Below are 23253 nucleotides of genomic sequence, written 5' to 3' on the forward strand. Positions count from 1 at the left end.
TGTTCTGATCCTTTTTCTTATCCTGTCTAAGTTTAGTTAAACCTTTTTTCCATTTTTATAATTTACTGGTCGACTTCCTAATAATTTCTTTTAATTGAGATATTTCTAATGTCAGCTTATCCTCAGATAAATTTTTATCACTGCAGCAGCACTTTTGTTCACCAGGACAATGCTCTCCACAGTAGGAACAACTTGAGCTTTAGACGCTGCCCTGTTGTGACGAGTTTTCGAAGCCATTCTTAGTAGTAGTAAAAACTGCAATTATGTTATAAAATGCCATAGTACAATAATTACACTAATAATCTACAATAATGTAATAAAAATACACCATTAAATCAAAGAAAATGCTCAATAAATCAACAAAAAATCACAGATCTTTCAGGAGCTTTCTACCAGCACATCTTTTCGCCAGATAGCAATATATATATATATATATAAATATAAAGATTACCTGTTGTTTATTTCCTCTTCTTGTCATGAGTACAAAATTGATAGTACTGTTTTCTTCCTCAGATTTGATTTCTAAAGGTATAACTGAAAAATATGTGACATAATTTTTTTTTTTTTTTTTTCAATAAATTTTATACAAAATGCTCCAGGAATAATCTGCCAAACTTCAGAGTCAATTCTTTGAGATATTTAAGCAGTAGGTCCAATTCTGGATTTGAGGGAAGATATGATAATTTCATGATTCAACCACTAGTGACTGAAAAACCGATTGCATTGGTTCATATAAGCACTCTCAACTTATAAACAGAGCGCCTTTCGTGTTATTACACTGACTTCGTTTATCTATGCGACTAATAAAAAGATGCCAGCTAAGTTTTTGAATGAGAAGGCGCCAACATTCACATCATTTATTTTTGCAATTTCAACACAAAATATATTGCTTCCAACACCAACAGTGCTTTCCAAATAGTACCAGCTCTAATCAAGAAGTTTTTATATGTACAGACTTCTGTGGAAAAACTAGATTATTTGGTGCTGTATATCATTATGAAGTTAATCACTAAGTTAAAAAAAAAAAAAATGATTTGAGCAATATAGTGTGATCTTGGAAGAACAAGCAGTACTTGGTGAATACCATGGAATTCCTAAAATTAATATTTGGAGGACTAAGAAAAGTGTATTTACATTCATAACATTTGCAAGAGCTATACATCTTGAAGAAGCAGATCATAAACTATGAGTTTATGATCAAGATTTCTGAGTGGGTGTTTAGAAAAACTGATGTTCAGATACATTTTATAATGGTGAAGCAATTTCATTCAAGATGAAATAAATAATACTCACAATAAGAATTTATTTCATTTGGAGAATTTCCAAAAATTCCTATTCAACAACCATCTTAATGGTTGTTGAATAGTAACTTCATGGACTCGCTTTAGTGAGTACGGGCATGGCAAACCCGAGGTACCTGATACTGGACCATGCCTTACTTCATGTAATATACATCTGTTATATTATCTGAGGACTGGTCCTCTACCCTTCTTTCTTCTCTTCTTGCTCCTTACCCCCAATGCTATTAGAGTATTCGAGGGCTAGGAGGTGAATCTTTCCTATGTCATTTCGCCTATTGCAGCCACCGAAGGGGGGGGGGGGACAAGCTAGCCACAATAGGTGCCGGTCCCAAGCCCAGATAAATGGGGAGGGTTGACGTCAGGAAGGGCATCCAGTTATAAAACTTCACTGCCAGCTCTAGATATGATTAAATGAGTCAAAAAGAAAGTGATACAAGGGCTAGGGCGTACCCCTTAAGCGACGTGCACAGCTGTGAAAAATGGATGAGGGCTGCTACATCAAGGCCGGTTGCAGTTAAAGAAGCGAGCCCAGCAAGTGGGAACGTTGAATGTTGGAAGCATGACTGGAAGGGGAAGAGAGGTGGCAGACATGATGAGGAAGAGGAAGTTGGACATTTTATGCATGCAGGAGACAAGGTGAAAGGGAGAAAAGGAAAAGGAACTGGGAGATGGGTATAAATTGTTCTACTCTGGAGCGAATAAAGAGGGAAGAAATGGTGTCGGAATTGTGGTGTGTGGCAGAATGAAGGGTGAAGTACTGGAAGCGGGTAGGAGGAAGAACAGGATCATGCAAATGAAACTGGGTCTTGGAGAAGAGCAACTGGTCGTCTTATGTGTATATGCCCCACAAGTTGGCTGTACAGCAGAAGAGAAAGATGAATTCTGGAACTTGCTAGATGAAGAAATGAGGGAACTGGAAGAAAACGAGATGGTGATTGTTGGAGGAGACTTGAACGGACACATAGGGAGACAGAATAGGGACTGTGAAAGGGTGCATGGTGGCCACGGAGCAGAAATGATGAACCAGGAAGCAGAGAGGATTATGAACTTTGCAGTAGCATTTGATCTGGCAATTGTGAACACCTTCTTCTGAAAGAGGGAAGAGCATTTGATAACATTTAAAAGTGGCTATAATAGTTCACAGACTGGCTACATTTTGACTAGAAGAAAACATCTTAAGGCAGTAACAAATTGTAAAGCAATCCCAACAGATCAAGTGGCACAGCAACACCGGCTGCTGTGTGCAGACTTTGAAATAAAGTCGAAGATAAGAACCTTTGGAAGCCATGGGAGGAAGAAAATTAAGTGGTTTTGCTTAAAAGAAGAGAGTGTGAGGAATCGTTTTAGGGAGAAGGTGTTAGAGGATTTCGGATGGACTAGAAAGTGTACAAGACTGGTGGCGACATAATTCAAAAGTAGTTCTAAGTTGTGCAATTGAGGTGCTTGGTGAAACATCCAGAAAGATTACAGAGCAGAAGGAGGGTTGGTGGTGGAATAATGATGCAAGAAGCAGTGATGGCTAAGAGGAAGGCAAAACAAAAGTGGGACGAGTCAAGAGTGGAAGAGGACAGAGGAATCTAGAGAGAAAAATCGAGAAGCCAAGAGAGTTGTTGCACAGGCGAAGGCCATGGACATATCAAGACCTTTATGATCAATTAGAAACAAAGGAAGGACAGAGAAAGATTTATCAATTGGCAAAATGTAGAAATAAGGCTTCAAAGGACATCGTACATGTGAGGCAGATCAAAGACGCTGAAGGAAGAATGTTATGGAGGGATGTGGACATATACTTTGAGGGACTTTTGAATGAGGAAAATGCAAGGACTCACAGAGAAGATGGGCAGCCTGAGGAAAATGCAAGGACTCACAGAGAAGATGGGCAGCCTTCTGAGGGGATGCTGCAGAACATCAGTAGAGTGGAAGTGAAGGAGGCCATGAAGAGGATGAAGAATGGAAAATCGGTGGGCCCAGACAGGATTCCAGTGGAGGCATGGAAGGCTCCGGGGGGAAAGGGAATTGACCTGCTGTGGGACCTGTTCATGAAAGTTTGCCAACAGGAAAATATACTTGGGGAATGGAGAAAAAGTGCTCTTATCCCTATCTACAATGGTAAAGGGGATGCACAAGACTAAGAATTACAGAGGAATAAAGTTGATGTCCCACACAATGAAAATCCTAGAAAGGGTTCTTGATGGAAGACTAAGGAAGGAGGTAGAGATTGCAAAGGAGCAATTTGGCTTCATGCCTGGTCGATCGGCCACAGAAGCTATCTTTGGGGTACGACAGATGATGGAAAAGTTTCGAGAGAAGCAACAGGAGCTACATCTGGTATTTATTGATCTGGAGAAAGCGTATGATAGAGTGCCAGGGCAAGGTCTGGAGGAGGAGCCTGAGGGAGAAGAAGGTACCAGAGAAATATGTCAGGTTGGTGCAGGAGATGTACAGAAATGTGAAGACAAGTATTCGAATCTGCCTGGGAGCGACAGAAAGTTTTCCAGTGACAGTTGGCTTGCATCAAGGGTTAGCATTAAGTCCATTCCTGTTTAATATTGTGATGGAGGTGGTGACGGAGGAAGTGAGAGAAGATGCGCCTTGGACTATGTTGTATGCAGATGACATTGTGCTGCGTGCAGAATCAAGAGAAGAAGCGGCAGCCAAACTGGAAAGTTGGAGGAAAGTACTGGAAGAGAGAGGTATGAGACTGAGCAGAAGTAAGACCGAGTATATGTGTTGTAAAGTGGATGGCAGCCAGGAGATAGATCTGGAGCTGGAAGGAAATGCCATCAGGAAGGTCAGTGACTTTAGATACTTAGGTTCAACAATGAAAGAGGATGGTGAGGCTGGGAAGGAAGCGGGATGCAGCATACAAGCAGGATGGAGGAACTGGAGAGAGATGGCTGGAGTGCTATGTGATAAGATGGTGCCGATCAATCTAAATGGCAAAATTTACAGGACAGTAGTGAGACCAACTATGATGTATGCTTTGGAAACTGTGGCCCTGAGGAAAAATAACATCAGCAAGATGGAGGTAGCAGAGATGAGAATGTTTAAGTGGATGTGCGGTGTGACCAGAAAGGATCATCTGAGAAATGACTATGTAAGGGGAACGGTGAAAGTTATGAACTTAGGAGAAAAGATACAGGAGGCAATGTTGAGATGGTCTGGTCATGTGATGAGGAGGGAGGAAGAGTGTGTGGGAAGAAAGGTCATGCAGATGGATGTGCAGGGGTAGAGGAAGTGCAGACGGGCAAAGAAGAGATGGAGGGAGATGGTGGAGGAGGAATTGAGGATGAAGAACTTGGATGTAGCTACAGTCCAAGACAGGAAGTTTTGGAGGAGACTCGCCACAAACAGCGACCCTACTTAAGTGGGAAAAGCTGCAGAAGAAGAAGAAGAACAACCATCTTACAGGCAGAAACATATCTTATTATTTTTTTCAAAATGAGATGCAGACCTCTTGCATGATATTCACTTACTGATGTTACTGCCAACATGAAGGAGCTCTGTTACATTTTTAATTACCAGATTTCGATTGTCAGAACTGCTACTATTCCAACTATTGGATTGATCAACAAGTCCTCATCATTAGCCAGAAATATCTCTCAGCCTTTATCCTTTAGACTGTTGCATTTGGAGTTACAAGAAAGGATTACTATATATACACAAACACTTACTGGTGTGACTGATCTTTATATCTGTATTATACAATTTTGGAGATTGTAGATGATGCAAAATAAGTTAAGTCATATAAAGAACATTGCATGCATGGTAATGTATATTCAAGTAGAAGGTAGAAACTATTATATGAAATTAAATTTATGTTTAATATGATAATAAAGTATCCTATTTTTCGATAGATAATGTGCACCTCCAACATTTTCATCACTCCTTTTGATGTATAGATAATGCGTCTGCACCAACTAGTGGTAGAGCTAGGAAGTAAAGACAGAGACGAGGCATTCTTTGCTCGTAGCAGTGGTCAATTTTTTACACTATTCTGTACATCCTGTTTTAAAATATTTCATGAAGTAAATCATTATTTGTTTATATTTTGTTATTAGATCTGAATTACCCATGGAAGTACTTCTCGGAGAAAATCCAACACAGCGCAGTTCAAGCTTGAAGTGGTAGAAGTAGCAAAGGAAAAAGGGAATTATGAAGCTGGTAGATTGTTCAGTGTTGGAGAAAGTAGTGTTCATGAATGGCGAAAGGCTGAAATAGTCCTGAAATGTTTACATACAAGGAAATGTGCTATGAGGTTTAGAAGGTTCTTGTGGCCGACCATAGAAAAAAAAAACTGTTTGATTGGGTTGTTAGTGAAGGAGCTAAAGGTATGAGAATATCTACTGTCCGTGTGTTACAGGAATCAAAAAGAATTGCGAAAAACAATAATATAAAGGATTTCAAGGCCTACCCATCTTGGGTTTTTGGATTTATGAAGAGAAACAATTTAAGTGTGCGCTCCTCCACTAGTGTGTATTGGACAAAATTTTCCATACGACTGGGAAGCGAAAGTAGCTAAATTTTGTTGTTTCTGAGAGAAAACCTGTGTGGGGGGGTTGATGTTTGTCACTTTGGGAATATGGATGAGGTTCCCATAAGTTTTGACATGCCTAATTCTAGGACTGTGAATCTGAAGGGAGCAAAAGAGGTTTCAGTTGCTAACAACAGGGCATGAAAGGTCTATCTTTACTGTGGTTCTCTGTGTAACTGCAGATGGTTCCAAAAGGTTGTGATTCCAAAGATATTATTGTTACTGCTAATGATAAAGGTTGGATAAATTCCAACCTTTGTCGGAATTTATCCAACCTTTTATCCAAGATTTACCCAAGATGGGTAGGCCTTGAAATCCTTTGGTTATAATTTGGTTATGAAATTTTGGTTGGAGAATGTGTGGCGAAAGAGAAAAATGGCATTTTTTAAAATGCCAAAATCTTTGTTAGTGTTGGATTTGTGTAGGGCACACACACGACAGCAGAAGTTAAAATAATTGTAAGTATTCCAAATTAGCCGTCATTCTAGGTGGTTTAACAAATAAACTCCAACCCTTTAATCTTGCAGTAAAAAAATTCAAAGATAATTTGCGTGCTAAGTGAGAAGACTGGATGATGAATGGCATTCATGAATATAAAACAGGGAAGATGAAAAGAACGTCATATAAAGATATAGTTACGTGGATTGCAGAAAGTTGGGCTGCTGTAAGTGAAAACTGTGTTAGAAATGGTTTCATTAAAGTACAAGGGAATGTAGTGGTGTTTGAAGACAATGATTATTAAGCTGAAGAAATACCAAACGAAATTTTTAACGCAACTGATTCTTTCAATATTGAGTCTGATGAAGAATTTTTTGGATTTGAATAGTTTAATGTTCAATAAATATTAAGTAATACTTCTAACTTAGTTTTATTGTTACATTTGATTAACCTCTCATACCTTTCAAATGTATACCGTGCATGTTCATTTTTAACGAATTTAGATTTTTTTGTATAGATAACGGTTGTGTTATCTACTGAAAAATACGGTATTTTTAAATTTTAATTCTAAAACAGACATTTAACATGGCATGTAGTTTATACTTAGAAATTTAAAAATACGGTATTTTTAAATTTTAATTCTAAAACAGACATTTAACATGGCATGTAGTTTATACTTAGAACTGCTTTATTGTCATACTGCTTAAATCACACTGGGAACTAACCTTGAAAGTTTGGGATTCATCCTGAAGCCTGTATAGCAATTTTTTATTTTATGAATCACAAATTAAGTCAGATGGCTAACATAAATTTTGACACAGCAATGAACTGCTAATCAAACAATAGCATTTCATTAAGTACAGAATAATTCATTGCCTTATAGTAATTAAGCAGTGGTAATTATTTCAATAATTACTACAGCTTAATTTAATCAATTAAAATTCTGTATTTTGCATAAAATATAAAGTGTTAACATAATTTTCCAATTAAATTTCTTGACGTACAGTCATCTTTGAATGCTTCTCGGAAAAACTAGCTTTCTAGCACAAAAGGTGCAAGAAAGGATCAAACTATAAATTATACTTGACAAGAAATTTGTATTAAATCTTTACTCAAGTTACTGAGGTTATTTTTATGTGGTTCAGACTCAATATACAAGTAACCTAGTTGTGAAGATACTTCATATGCAAATTCTTCTTGCTTGCTTTTGAGTAAAGGATTAAGAACAAGAATTTCTTACCAGGTATAATTTACTTTCTAACCAAATGAAAAAACTATATTTTTTATACTGACATATCTGTAGAAGAATGATAAGCTATAGTATAAATGAATACAAGTGTAATAAAATTAAAAGAAAAATGTCCATGATTTTACCATTAAAAACAATTATATTGAAAGTTTATTTTTCACTTGGTTAGAGTATAATAAATTTAGTTTAATCCTTTATCCAAGTGTGAGCAAACAAAGTTTGCGCCTGAAAGTATCTTCAGGACTGGGGTAAGGTGGTACAACACCAGAACACTCCTTGCAAAGGTGGAGCAAGCTACCAACACTCCTATCCCAGTATCTCCCATAATGCAAAACACATCTCCTTGCAGATATGTCTAATGTTATAGGTAGAGATGACCTGCTAATGCTTCTGCCTGGTATCTCCACTTGGGCCTGGCTCGCACTGAAGAGACCTCAATAAAGGTCGAAACTAGTCTGGGTTGTGGCCCTTCCCTTAATGCATAATATTAGACATATCCGCAAGGAGATGTGTTTTGCATTATGGGAGATACTGAGATAGGAGTATTGGTAGCTTGCTCCACTTTTGCAAGGAGTGCCCTGGTGTTGTACCACCTTACCCCAGTCCTGAAGATACTTTCAAGCACAAACTTTGTTTGCTCACACTTGGATAAAGGATTAAACTAAATTTATTAAAAACAATTATAGCATTTGAATAATAACAAAAAACGTTTAGTAAATTTTCAAGGGTGACTTCTTGTTCTCTCCTTCCCTGTTATTGTACTAAAAAAAAATGATTCTACATCAATCCTATAAAATACCTTTAATATATACATTTCTATTGTATCCAATTTTTAATTGATTAAACTTCAATCTATCCCTCATAAGAAGCATTTCAGAGACATATCATTATTTTGATTATCCATGGATCCTCACCACCACTTCCACATTTCCAAGGAATCTAGGCAATTAGCTCTGTGTAGAGTAAGTCAGATAGGATTTATTCAAGTCTTATGAAAAGGAATAACATTCATATCCCTACTTGTCGATGTGTTTCAATATCCATGTAATGAGATGAGCTATTCTGGGCTCTTTTGCAATATGACTTCTTAAATTGAACTCCCTATCCATAATAATTCTTCAAAATACTTATATTTCCTGCAGTCTAGTTCTGTCAAAAGTGCCTAACAGTCTATCATATTAAACTTGCAGCTGTTATGATAACATGCCCATACCACCAGTCTATTTAAATCATCTTGGAGGATGTCTACATCATCTTTTAGTAACTATTGTTCTACCTAGTTTTGAATCATTAGTACACACATTTCCAAATCATATCTGTACATCTTCAAATTATTTTCTGTACTGTTAATGTAGAAATTAAATAGCCATTGATTGGTTCAGTGCCATGGCATGTACAACTGCAAGGACTAGAAGTTGATAGTGCATGGGAGGCAGTTAAGAAGTGTTTGAATGAAGCAATGGCTGACTGTATACCTAGAGTACGAATAATAAATCAAGTAGGGGTTAAATGGATGAATAACACCATTAAGCTTGAGCTGCAAAAAAAGAAACGACTATGGAGGGAATTTAAGGAGAAAGGTGACCGGCAGGCACATGAACGGTATAAAGCGCAGGCTAGAAGGGTAACGAGTGTGGTAAGAAAAGCAAAAAAGGAGTATGAAAGAACATTGGCCATGTAGACCACATCTTTATGCCAAGTGCAAATGCATGGGTGTTTCTAAACCCTTTCATTGGCATTTGTTCAGAGGTGGGTGGCAAAGATGAGATCTGCTGTGGAAGTTGAGTATCAGAATTTATACTGATGGTCACTGATTAGTAGGCAGTTCTCTAACTAATGATGAAGTTAGTGGTTAATTACTTTCTCCCTTATTTTAGAGCACTATTTCTTAATCTTTTAAAGCTGTGGAATCCTACATAAAAATATTTTTTTTGCACAATCCCTATATGAAAAATTTCATAAAAAATTATCAGAAAGTAAACTACCACAATGAACTGTTACTGTGAAAAATATTTCATCATCAAATTCCTGATATGTACAGAATAATTATGCTAGTACTACATGAAAAAAGTTACACCATTACCAACTTCCAATCAACAATTTTCCTCCAAATTAATCTGTTATCTGTCAAGCTTCCAATATTATCATATCTTATATTTCTGTCTTTTAAGGTGCTTTTTACTGTAATAACTCCCCAACTGGCCACGATGTCTATAGACGTCGAGATAAATCTGGATACAAAGCTCTAAAACCCATTGAATAAGATGGATAAGAAGTGCAATTTGGTGTCACTATTTCATCCACATTGGTCGGTAGGGAGGTTAATCCATCTACACCTTGATCTTCCTCTGGGTCTTTTCCCTGCCAACTTGGCAAAGAACACTTGTTTTGCTAATCATTCCTCTCCCTCATTCTGTTTAAATGACCATACCACCTGAGATGATTAGCTCTACTAAGACATTCCTGAATTCTAATAATGGCAAGCTCTTTCCTAATATCCTCATTTTTAATGTGATACTGCCATTCCACTAATATTTCTCAGAACTCTCACATCCATAAGTTAAAATTGGTTTGAACGCCATCTTGTATACAGCTAATTTAGTGTTTTGACCAATTTCTTTCTTATTCCATATAAATTTATTCAACTGACTTCTTACCATACCAGTTTTACTAATTTTGTTGTCTATTACCATATTTAATTTACCATCTTCATTAAAAAGTGCCTAAATGTAAAATGATGGTGCACAATATTTTAATCATGAAAACATGTGATATATAATATTACAAATAATAAAAATTATCACTGACTAAATCTTAATGAAAAATATGAGTGCATTAAATTTTTTCAACCTATTTTGATGTTTTATTAGGATTGCAGTAAATTGTTGAGAATCCACTTTCATTATGTGGAAGTGGATTCTCAACAATCACTGCAACAGAATAGGATCCCTAATGCTATTTCAGTAAAGGATCCATATTCTCTATGAATTTTTACTAAAATTTATCAAATTGTTTTTTAAATTTTTCAATGTCTGAGGAAAGAGGGAAAACAAAACTTGGAGAAAAACAAAACTTTGAGAAGGGAAAACTAACATATCTACCAACATATCTTCTTCACTCATAGATGGATTTGTTTTACTGCCAAAGCTGAATGGGTCCAAAAGCCACAAAAAACCTTTTCATGGGTCCTTTTGTTGTGACTTCTGTCATCTTTAAGACATCTAACTTATGCTTATTAATATTGGTAAAAAAACTTAATAATTACAATAACAATGATGCACTCACTATGCTGTAATAACTGGTGAATCACTTCCACTAGCAATGATACAGACTGTCTGCACACAGAGTTTTGCCTTGTTGTATTTTCCCCATTCATTGAAGTTTTTTTTTCCCCTCAGAAACTACATATAATACAAGTTATGTCTGAATGCTCTTGGGAATTCCTACAAGTTTTCACAGAAACCCTGGGGTTTCTGTGAAAACTTGTAGGAATTCCCAAGAAACAGTGTTTCTTAACAGAGTTTAAGAAACACTGTTTTAGAAGGCAGCAAGGTGAGAGTAACAGGCTGATAGTGTGATGATAGATACTTGTTAGTTCTTTTTTAATTGGTTGTGTATGGGTTTGTCTCCATGCTGTCAGGTGGACAAAGTGTACAGATAGATGACAAAGTGGGGGGGGGGGGGGGTAAGTTAAAAAACACATCCCTTAAGTACAACAGGGAGAACACCAACAGGACCAGAAATCTTTTTTGATATCTAAGTTGTTAGAGTTGTTTCTGGTATCTATCTGGTGGAGAGGAACAAGAAGCATGTGGTGCATTCTTCCTTGTATATTTTGAGGTGATTTTCCCTGATCATCTATGCAAAATTTGAAAGAATAATGACAGATAGGAGGCCAGCTCAATTTTTTTAGGTGTTATTACATTACATACAAAAGAATGAATACTGATAATGGTGTTTGGCTACTGTGATGGTGTGACTTAATAGCCAATGCATAAACATATTTTGTACACATATTTGCAAACTTCATTGAATGGCCTCTAGTACAAATGGCAGTGAAAAATCTGGGATCAAATCTCATTTAGAACACAAGGGATCTTTATAAAAGTGTTGAAGTGAAAATTAATTAGTTTTCCTTCTAAAAGTTTTGTTCCCATTGTACAACTGGGGGAAAAACAAAACTTTCAGAAGGGAAAACTAATTGGCCATGACATCAAAGGCCAGAGAATGTGTGTTGACAAGCATAGCAGATTCAGATTATGAGGTTAATTTTAAAAGATTATTCACCTTATGATTACTAAAATTAGGTTTACAAGAAGCCATGTTATTTTGCCATTAACAGGCTATTGCACCCGATATGAAAAGGAAGATAGGATAGGGTAGATATGTGTGATTTTTTACAAGGCAATGAAGTAGTGGCAAATAATATAATAAAATATACGCTATTAACTGGTTCATCAACTACGAGTATGAATTCAATCACATCTTTGACTAAAACTAACATTTGAAAAAACAAGAATTATATTAGAGCAAATTTAAAACTAGAAATCATATAGTGTTTAATTAAATGATAGTTTAATCTCTCTTGTTATATGGTTATGAGACCTGTGTCTTGGAAAAAAATGTCAAAAATTAACAAGAAGTTCTGGATCAAACTTGAAAAACTCACAAACCCAAAATGTGAAAAAATTCGATATGTCAGCCATATCTTTAGAGATCACCCATATAAAGCCACTAGGCTGACAAGTGCAGAATGAAAGAGTTTCCTGCTAGTCTTTCCAGTTTTTCTTTTTTGAAGTGTCCATTCAATTAATTTGAAGTGAAGACTGATTTCTGACTACAACCTGATGAGAATGGTGCATAAAAGCACATTATTTGTAGTTCTTTAAGTATGTTTATATTAATTTATTTGAACTATGTTTAGATAATATATGTCAATGCGACCAATAAACCATTAAAGAGAATAATGAAAAAAATTGTGACATTAAATAGGTATTGTTTCAATTACACTTACCAGCTTTCTTCTGACCACCTTTGATATTCATTGGAATAACAATATCTAGCTGTGGTTTGACTGCATCTTGGCTTCTATGCTAAAGAAAAAAAAAGGAATTTGTGCAAAAATCTAGAAATAATGCAGTGTATATGCATATAATTGTGAAAATGAAAAGCACGGCTTAAAGTACTTAATAATCATACACATATCATTTGATGTTATATAATCCACTCACTGTGATCTCTATATGAGGTCTGTTTACGGAACATAGAAACAAAGAAAACTGTAAACATCCTGCTTAGCTTCCCATATGAAAAAAATAAAAGTAACCTGTTATATGGATGGAGACATATCATACATATCCTACAGAGGCTGCATTCAAAAATTCAAAGAAGATAACACAGACGATATGAACTTCAACTCAATATAATAAAAATCAAAGCAAGATTCTTGACATATATACAACTTCGATAAAAAAAAAAAAAACTTCAGACTAAACGACATGGATAACAAAGCACAATGTATATGCTAGCAACAATAAAGACAGCACTTGGAATCTCACAAATGTATTTATGTATTGTTTCTGAACAGTTAGTGTGAGCTACAAACTTAGATAACGGACCTATAATTAAGTGCTCATATATTTTTAGTATTCAAGCATGGGTGTTTTTAAGACCGAAAGCAAGATAACTGGGATAAGAACTCCATACAGCGTTTTAAAAAATGTGGAGAACCAACCAGAGCTTCTACCCTAATGTCTCGTAGTATGCCTGTCAGTTATTACCCTGGATATTGAATGAATAAGAATGGGCTAGCAATTTGGTATTTAGCTGACCAAATTTTATTCTTAATGCAAAATGATGGTATAACATGTAGGAATTGCATGCAGGCTGAGTCTCAATCAGTATACACCTTAAATGATATGGGCCATAAACAAAAATAATCAACCATGTGCTGTATTTGAGATAGGAATACCTGTACTCAACCCCCAACAATTTGAACTCCTGGATATTTATCTATGACTGTGACTTAAGCCATTCAAGTTTGCACAACAGCATACCCAAATACATGCTATAGTGATATCTGTCTATTACACATGTATTTATACTGGGATAGATTAGGCATGGTCTGCTCTAGATGAGGACAGTCATAATTTAATGTGATGTTAACACACACGCACACACACACACACACACACACAGAGAGTTATTGTATGATTTTTATCTGCTTATTTTAACTTATACAACTGTCTTTTGGAATTGATCTTACCAGGACAGATAAAAGGCAAGGTTGCGGTTCAAGAAAAGAAAGAATATTACAAGAAGCTTATTACCCTGACAGTACCCTACTTACTGTCCTCTCTCTCTCTTCTTATTATCCTACAGCAAACCAATGTGTCTAGTTGGGATTACAACTTTAATGGAAAAAAAACCAAAAAGTTAAGACTTTTCACAAACATTCCCAAGTTAAGTGATCTTCCCCAAGTTCATAAAGCAAGTGTTCCTTAAAAGTTTGTGGTTGGCTGTCCCACTTATAAATTCTTCAAACATCTTTCCAGCTTAATGAATACACGTTTCTGTGGTTTAGCAGTTCTGTAGATAGCTTCCATTATTGAGACCACATTTTAAGAAAAATAACGAGTTTAATAAAGCTAAACAAATATAACCCTACAAGTTTGGTAAGTCATTAGACTTACATTGTCAACAGTATTAGCAAAAGTTGTACAAAAAAAAGAGACTAGAAACCATTAATTACACATGAGATGTTACATTGATCATATTTTCACTATTTGGTCAGGAACAATTGATGACTTAATTCATTTTAGACTATATGAACAGCTTGCATTCCAATATAAAATTCACTCTTGAACTAGATCACAAAAAAAATTACCTTTCCTTGATATCTTTGTCAAAATAAACGAAGAAGAAAAATATTGTACAAGGGGTGCTTAAGGGTCAAAGCTGTTTAACTGTGAGGAGACCTCCACATAGCCTTTAAAGGAATGCGGAGAACCGACCAGGGCTTCTGACCTAATGTCCAATCCTCACCTTCTCTTGGTGCACCCTGTTGGGTATCTACTTTGATACTGAAAGAACGAGGATGGGCTGGCAATTTGGGATTTAGCCGACCAAATTGTATTCTTATTGGTTAAACCAAAATAAAAAATGATGGTACAACATGACAAAATTTCATGCCGGATGGGGCGTCGCCCGGTTAAACAAGGCCCCCGTTGTTTTCGCCAGGGATCCAGGGTGAACAGGGAAAAGTCAGCTACTGGAACAAATCTGAAAACAAACCTCAACGCAACATCACCAGAGTTAAAGATCGGTACTATCAACGTAAGAAGAAGCCTGAATGGCAAAGAAATGGAGCTAGCCGAGGAATTAGATAAGTACCAGATCGACATAATAGGGGTGACTGAAACAAAAAAGACCAAAACTGGTGAGATCTTTCTGAGCAATAAATACAAAATGTTATATTCAGGCAATGACAATCAAGGAAAAGAAGGAGTAGCCATAGTATTCAACACAAAATACGAGGCTAATCTTCTTGAATGGCAGTCAGTCTCAAGTAGAGTCATGTGGGCAAATATGAGAATGGGGAACTGGACAATGAGACTTATTTGTGCCTATGGTCCCACAGAAGGTTCTACTAAGGTAGAAGTGGAGGAATTTTTTGACGCTTTAGAAAAAGCAACTGACACAATGAAAAAGGTAAAGTTGGTCCTTGTTGGGGATCTAAATAGCAGAATAGGAAATGATTGTGAGACATACAAAAATATTTTGGGAAAATTTGGAGAAAAGAGCAAAGCTAATAATAATGGCAAATATCTGTTGGATTTCTGCTCAGGACATGGACTGGTTATTACTAACACCATGTTCCAACATAAAAATGTGCACAAATTCACATGGAGAGAAGAGGCTAGGATTAAGAAAAGTCTCATTGACTATGTTATTGTTGATAGTGATGTTTTCTCCCTGGTGCAGGACACCAGAGTGTACAGAGGATTTGAAATTGGAAGTGATCACTATTTAGTCTTGAGCAGGATAAAATTGAATTTCATATTGAAAAGAATAACATGTACGAAAGTTTTAAAGTGAATAAAAGTTGAGCAGCTCTCAGATGTGAACTGTAGACTAAAATACAGAAAGATTATTGAAAAGAAAATGAAAGAGTTTGAGAACAGGAATCAAACCGTGGAGATTCAGTGGCAAACTCTGAAGAAAACATTGATTGATTCTGGAAGTTAAAGAGGCAGTGAAGGAAAAGAAGAAAGCATATCAAAAGTTCCTGGCAAATAAGTCAGCTTTTACTCTTACAGAATACAGAGACAAATGTAAGAAAGCTAAACAGTGTGTAAAACTAGCTAAACAAAAGTCATGGGAGGACTTTGGCAAGAATATAGAAAATAAATATCAAGAAGGTGGCAAAATATTCTGGAGGTTGTTGAAGAAGCTTAGGAATGGAGGAAAGAGTGCTGTAAAAGGAGTTAGAGATGATAAAGTTGACATGAAAATGGGAGAAAAAGATATCCTTAAAGTATGGAGTAATTACTTTGAAAAACTGTTAAATGAAACAAGCAGTGATGACAGCACAGTGGTAAAAAACACTGACCAGGCATGCAGTCAGGAATACATATCCATGCTTGAAGTAGAAAAAGCCACCAAAGGCTTGAAATGTGGAAAGGCAGCAGGAGTAGATGATATTCGACCAGAAATGCTGAAGTATGGTGGTATGAAAGTCTTACAGTGGCTGCACTGCATAATTTAGAAAGCCTGGACAGAGGGACGAATTCCCAATGATTGGAGTAGAGCTCTCATAGTACCCATATATAAAAAGGGAAATAAAACTGAATGTGAGAATTACAGAGGTATTTCCATACTGAGTGTTCCTGGCAAGATCTATGCAAGTATACTTGAGGAACGGTTGAGAAGAATTGTGGAAGAAAAGCTTGGTGAAGAACAAGCTGGATTCAGGCCAAATAGAGGCTGTGAGGATCAGATCTTCACTTTACGACAAATAGTCGAGAAAGCATGGGAATATAACAAAGATCTGTATTTAAGTTTTGTCGATTTGTAAAAGGCATATGACAAGGTGCCAAGAGAGAAGCTATTCAATACGCTACAGCTATATGGTGTCAATGGGACATTATATCATGCAATACGTAGTCTTTATTTGAGTTGTAAGTCAGCACTTAGAATTGAAGGAAGTACAGGAAGATGGTTTAATGTTAAATCTGGTGTGAGACAAGGATGTACATTATCCCCTCTGTTATTCATTATCTATATGGATCACATTATGAAGGAAAGTGGTATTAAACCTGATATCAAAATTGGAGATGTTAATGTCAGCTCTTTGCTTTATGCGGATGATGTTATACTTCTAAATAAATCTGCTACAAGTCTGCAAGATTCTCTGACTAAATTGAATAGCTGTTGTAATAGATAGGGTATGAAGGTCAGCAATAAAAAAACAAAGACAATGAAAATAGGCAGAATAATTGAAAATGTCAACTGTATTGTGAACGGAGAATCTGTGGAACAAGTAAAACATTTCAGCTACTTAGGCACGATTTTTACTGAAGATGGTAAATTAAGTATAGAAATAGACAACAGAATCAGCAAAGCTGGTATGGTGGGAAGTCAATTTAATAAATTCATATGGAATAAGAGAGATATTAGTCGGAACACTAAATTAGCTGTATACAAGACAGTATTCAAACCCGTTTTAACTTATGGATCTGAGAGCTGGGTCAGAAGTAAAACACTTGACCAAAGACTACAGACCGCAGATATGAGAGTCCTGAGAAAGATTAGAGGTGTGAATAGATGGCATCAATGGTAATATCATATTAAAAATGAGGATATTAGGAAAGAACTTGACATTGTCAGCATCCTGGAATGCGTTAGCAGAGCTAATCTCAGGTGGTATGGTCACTTAAATAGAATGGGAGAGGAAAGATTAGCATAACAAGTGTTCTCTGCCAGGTTGGCAGGAAAACGACACAGAGGAAGACCAAGATATAGGTGGATTGATACGGTACAAAGTGCCTTAGAGGATAAAAATATAAGATCTGATAATGTTGGAGTCTTGACAAGTAACAGACTGATTTGGAGGGAAATTGTAGAAAGGAAGTTAGTAATGATGTAATTTTTTCATATAGTACTGTCATATCCTGTACACCCCTTGAGGATACATGGCAGGAATTTGATGATGATGAAAAATAGTGTCCTTTTTGTGGTACAAAAAACTTACCACAACTGAAAGATTTTTACTTGCCACTTCACACCATCATCCATTACAACAGATATACGTGATTAAAATATTATGAGATAGAGCATACAATATGTCTAGTATGTCAATTAACAGGAATGAAGAGCTGTGCTACCTGAGGTATAACCTCACACTCAATGTTATGGACCCAAGATGATCAAAAAATTCTTAATATACCTTCAAAAGCTTCTTTACTTAAACAAGATTTTAAGAATGCAATCTCGATGAGTTATCAAGAACATTACAGACAAAGTGGCAAAGCTGTTCAGCAAGTACAACATTAAAGTGGCTTTTTTTACCATTGCATAAAATCTCCAATTTCTTACATCCACCAAATCCTCCACACCATCCCGTGAAAAAACCAGGTATTTATGAGATTCATTGCTCTTGTGGTATTTGTTATGTAACTCAGATGGGAAGGTTGGGGGAGATCCACATGTCTGAACATGCAAGAGAAATCAAAAAAAGAAGAGCATAAATCAGGTTTGGCATTCCATACAACTTCCACAGGCCATCAAGTAGTTTCGCAACAAACAAAATTGCCTTATATTTATCATAACTCTTTTACAAGAAAATTCAAGGAAGCCCTCGCAAATGCTGCAGATCAATCCCCACACAATAAATAAATATTGTTATATTTGTTTAGTTTTATTAAACTCATTATTAATCTTAAAATATGTGGTCTCAATACTGGAAGCTGTCTACAAAATCTTTCCAGTTTGTTTTTTGCATTCATAGGATAGTCTGCCAGTCATGTTAAGAACACTATGGAATTTACGATTCAGATCAGGGATCATGCTCCAGTCCATCAGAGAATGATCAGTTTAGAGATAGTCTCCCTATATATACCAAGATACTTTCAGTGGAAAGTATGGATTTACTCAAATATAATTTTTTCTTTTGCTGAAACTGTCCAACTCTGATTTTTTGTTATTTCTAGATAATTTATTTCAAGATAAGTTACAACAGCAAATAAATGGCAGAGCCACCAAGCTATGAGTGTCCTCTTTCTTTTACACTTGCAAATTATTTTATGGAATATCATGAACAGCATCTCTGTGATATTCTTTCCAGAACCACTGTCTGCAATAGGTATATTGATGATATTACTATTTGGACTGATTCTATATCAGATTTTCATACTTTTGTTACCAAGATTAATGCTACCTATCCTAGCATACAGTTTGCTTTAATATAGGGAAATCTATTACTATTTTTGGATTTCCTGGTTCTATATCAACAAAATGGAGGACTTCAATTTTCCATTTTTCAGGAAGAAAGCAAACAGGATCCATGTACAGTTTCATCATCCTTGTCAAAAAAAAAAAATTGGCATTATTAAAACCTTGATTTGGCACAAGCAAGTCCTATGTTCTAGTGAGATCTTAATTACATCAGGAACTGCAACACATTAACCTTGCTTCTTGTGTTTGTCAAAGAAAAGCCTTTCTCCTTTGGACTTTATTAGGTATCTACCAGATTTCTTGTTCTTGTGGTCTACCTTATTTTGGTTAATTTGAAAGCATTTGCTACTGTTCTCTCAAAAAAGATATGAATCTGTTCCTGAGATTCTGGCAAAATTTTCTCCCAAATTCTTTATATAAGAATCTGAGCAGTCTGGTAGTATAACATATTACTTCATGTAAATTCAGTGTTCCTCGTGGAAAAAAAAAAGAAAAAAAAAGTAGTCCTGCACAAGAGCAAATTTTCTGATGGAAAGTTTCCAAATAAAGGGTTTGGGACATTATTAAATTATTCCCATCTCAAATGATTCATTGGTTTACATTTATCATCTTTATGGAAAATATTACTCTTCAATTCTGATCATCATAACTTTTTTTTTTTTTTTTTTTTTAACTCTAGTAATTGACTGCTGCTGATTTACTAAAATATCAATGTTGCATCACTGAATTTTTCTGTTATGTGTACATGTAATTCTGTTCTATTAATTTCATACTAAGGAAGCTAGATTATGTGTTAGAAGGAAGCTTGTTGCTTTCCAAGTACCCAAGAAGCTTGGTGTTTACTATTTTTTCAAATAACTTACAAAGACAGCTAGTCAGAACAATAGGTCGATAATTATTTGCTTGTGCTGGATCCTTTCCAAATTTTGAGATGGCAATGAGAGCTGACTTATGCCAATAATCCAGAAATTCCCTCAAAATATTCTATTGTATATTAAGAGAAAGAGGTCCATAGAAGATATTTTATAGTTCTATATCTATCTTTCATTTTCCAGATTTTATCCCATACAATTTTTGAATTTGTTATTTGATTAATAGACAATGTAAACTGGATCCAAGATTGCTTTTGACTCTGATGCCTAACATAAGTCGGCTGCTAGAGGGATTCGTAGTCGTATGTGTGTGTTGAAAGCTCCTGATAAGATAAGTGTTATTTTAAGTTATTGTTTATAGAAATTACTTGAATATTACGTAGTTTTGTTTGCCTTGCGTATCTTAGTGCGTCTGTTTGTGTGTTTTTGGTGTTTCATTTTATAATTTAATAAAATACGTTAGAAGTAAGTATGGCTCCGTACAAAGGAAAATGGCGGCCAGTAATGATGGTTCGCCATCTTTATTCAAGAACGGTAATATAAAGGAGATGATTCAGTGTACTATCTGCGAGATGTATGCTTTGCGGAGTGCGGTCGGAGTGTGGTTAGATGATAATAAAGGAGTGAACGTGTGTAGAAAATGTACGGAGAATGAGGAATTAAAGTGTATTTCGGGTCGTGAGTGTGATATTTTTGTCAAACTTCAGAATGAAGAAAATAGTGATATGACAAGAAATGGCAAGGTTGTACCAGAGAACTGTGAGGATGTAAATGATAGTATTAATTCAGAGTATATTAATGGTTTTACAGAGAATAAAAAAGATGAGATAGATGCAATGAGTGAGATCGCGTTGTTGAGTGGTGGGATACAAAGGGCAAAACAGCAGCTAGAGCATATGAGCAAAAGTCGACTGAATGAACCAGCCAATAATAAAAAGTATGATAGGAAAAATAAGCATATGAGTGTGAACATGAACAAAATGAAGGATAGAGTGCTGTATGGAGACTCGTTAGTATGAGGTGTGTTAGTAGAGGATTTGACAAAATCGTATCAACCTGGTGCGATCATAAAGGATGTAACTGAGTCTATTAGAGAGCAAAAGGAAAGGATGAAAGAAATGATTGTTGTGGCAGTTGAAATTTTATTTTTCACTTGGTTAGAGTATAATATAATAAATTTAGTTTAATCCTTTATCCAAGTGTGAGCAAACAAAGTTTGCGCCTGAAAGTATCTTCAGGACTGGGGTAAGGTGGTACAACACCAGGGCAACTCGTTGCAAAGGTGGAGCAAGCTACCAACAACTCCTGTCTCAGTATCTCCTATAATGCAAAACACATCTCCTTGCAGATATGTCTAATGTTATGCATTAAGGGAAGGGCCACTACCCAGACTAGTTTCGACCTTTATTGAGGTAGAATGGGAGTTCATGTCTCTCATCATTGGCCTTTGGAGAATAAAGCATGCTGAGGATCAGCAGACAGTAAAAGAGGAGTATGATATAAGATAGAGTAGGATAGTAGGAGGTAAAAAGAGGCCTCAGTCAACCTGTTTAGCCTTATTGGTCTGTAACATATAATCTCAATTTACCTGTTCAGAAAAAGGTTAAACATAGACTTTTGTCTATAGTTCATATATTATTTTATCTAAAGTAATGATTTACTCCAGTATTAATGGAGGTTCTTTTTATGTTACTAGATATAATATCCTTATTTTTATTCCAGGTAAATAATTTTTTTTTTTTTTTTTTTTTTTTTTTTTTTTTTAAGACAAGATGTAAATAATAGGACTTATTTAAATATTTATTTTAAATCTAAAATAACAGGACTTAAGGTCCAGTAAGTAGGAATGAATAGGAACTTACTGAGGAACTTGTATACCTGGTACCACTGGGACTTAGAATGGGGAAGAGACTGGCCCGGGAGATGCCGCTCACGAGGAGCGGCACCGCCTCGCAGTAAGCCTTCGCCGCCCGGGTTCTCAGCTCTCCCCCCCCTTGTTTGGAGTAAAGAAACCGTGCCAGCGAAAGCTTTGTGGCTAGGGGAGACAGAGTGGTTATTCTTTTTCCTGGGGTGGGGGGGGGGGGGATGGTGGGTTTTTTGGGTTCTAAAGAGATATACAGATCCTGATGCGTCCCTGTATAAGAAAGCATATTGTCGGTGGTTTGCAGTATTGATTCACAAATTTAAAGTCTTCTAGTAAGTGCCTTTCTTGTGCAAGAAATTTGGGTAAGTAGAAAAAGAAACCTTTTCTTATTCTTGCATACATTAAATTTGCGTCTCGTACCTGGGATTTTTTCCGTACTTTCCAGATGTGATATTTTAGTACATTGATTAGGAAGATAGTGAACTTTTGGGTTTTTTGGACTGGTGGCGGGAATTGTAGTCGTACGACCTCTTCTACTGTCAGCATGGGGATTCCCAATGCTGTGCTGAGTCTCTGCCAGATGCGTTGGGCTGGTGGGCAAAAATAAAAGAAGTGGTCCACCGTTTCCACGTCCCGGCAGACATCGCAGAATGGGTCGCACGGGTTAGGTACATACCGGGATTTCACCTGTTTCACCGGGAGCCGCCCGTAGGCTATTCTCCAGGCTAGATCCCGATGAAAAGGCTGTCCCCAGCTATTTTTGATGTTTCTGAAGAGAATTTCATTATTTGTACTAAGATTGGGTGTATCACGCCTGGAAAGCTGGAAGAAATCCCAGTATACTGCTTTGGGTTTGTGTGTGAGGATTGCTATTCCTCTGTCTCTGAGTGTTGTGATCGCTTTCACTACTGTACGGTACCACTTGGGCACCCCACTTGCGCGGGGTCCAGCATAGTCCGTGATCCCAAAGAGGGGGAGGAAAAGTGCTATAAAATATCTAATTAGTAGGCCAGAAATGTGGTTGAAGTTTAAGGCCTTCCGTACGGTTTTGAACGTGTTTGCTTGTAGCAAGCTTCTGTGATCGGGCAGAGCATAACCCCCTTCTTCCTGTTTGAGATGTAGGTATTCTTTCTTTACTTCTCGTTTTCTCCCATTCCAGAAGAAATCCAGGAGTTCTTTTGATAATTTATTTTCTTGTGCCAGTGTGATGCCTGTGATATTGACAGTGTACATCAGCATTGGGGTGACGATTGTTTTTATTACTGTCGCTCTGCCATAAAAGGAGAAGAAGGTTGGTTTGAACAGCCTTATCCTTTCCCTGCTTGTCTCCTGCATTTTTTGGATTGGTAGTGCTAGGGTGTCTGAAAAGGGCACGCCTAGTATAGTTAGGGGCTGTGTCTGTAGCGTTGAACCGTAGGGAAGTCCAGTGCTATGGAAATTTCCGAAATTTTTGATTTTGGTTTTTTGTGCGTTAACGCGAAGACCACTGACTATGCTGAATTTTTGCAGTGTGTGCAGATAGATATAGATGGACTCAGAGT

At 36.4% G+C, this 23253-nt stretch overlaps 1 protein-coding gene across 8 annotated transcripts in view; it reads right to left on the bottom strand.

Annotated features, from left to right (window-relative positions):
• Positions 1-23253, bottom strand: part of Upf2 (UPF2 regulator of nonsense mediated mRNA decay) — a 705876-nt gene that overhangs the window by 186820 nt on the left and 495803 nt on the right. For all 8 annotated transcript variants that reach the window (XR_016550243.1, XR_016550244.1, XR_016550245.1 and 5 more), the window contains 2 exons: positions 12537-12615; positions 452-534 (listed from right to left, as the gene is read on the bottom strand). Coding sequence is in view for 5 of the 8 variants with exons in the window: in XM_090412106.1 (XP_090268232.1) it covers positions 452-534; positions 12537-12615 (162 nt within the window). In the remaining 3 variants the exon portion in view is untranslated. The remainder of the gene's footprint in view (positions 1-451; positions 535-12536; positions 12616-23253) is intronic.

The sequence above is a fragment of the Typopeltis vanoorti genome, chromosome 2, assembly GCF_054136105.1.
Source record: "Typopeltis vanoorti isolate ZY-2024b chromosome 2, IOZ_Tvanoo_1.0, whole genome shotgun sequence".
In the NCBI taxonomy this organism is placed as follows: domain Eukaryota; kingdom Metazoa; phylum Arthropoda; class Arachnida; order Uropygi; family Thelyphonidae; genus Typopeltis; species Typopeltis vanoorti.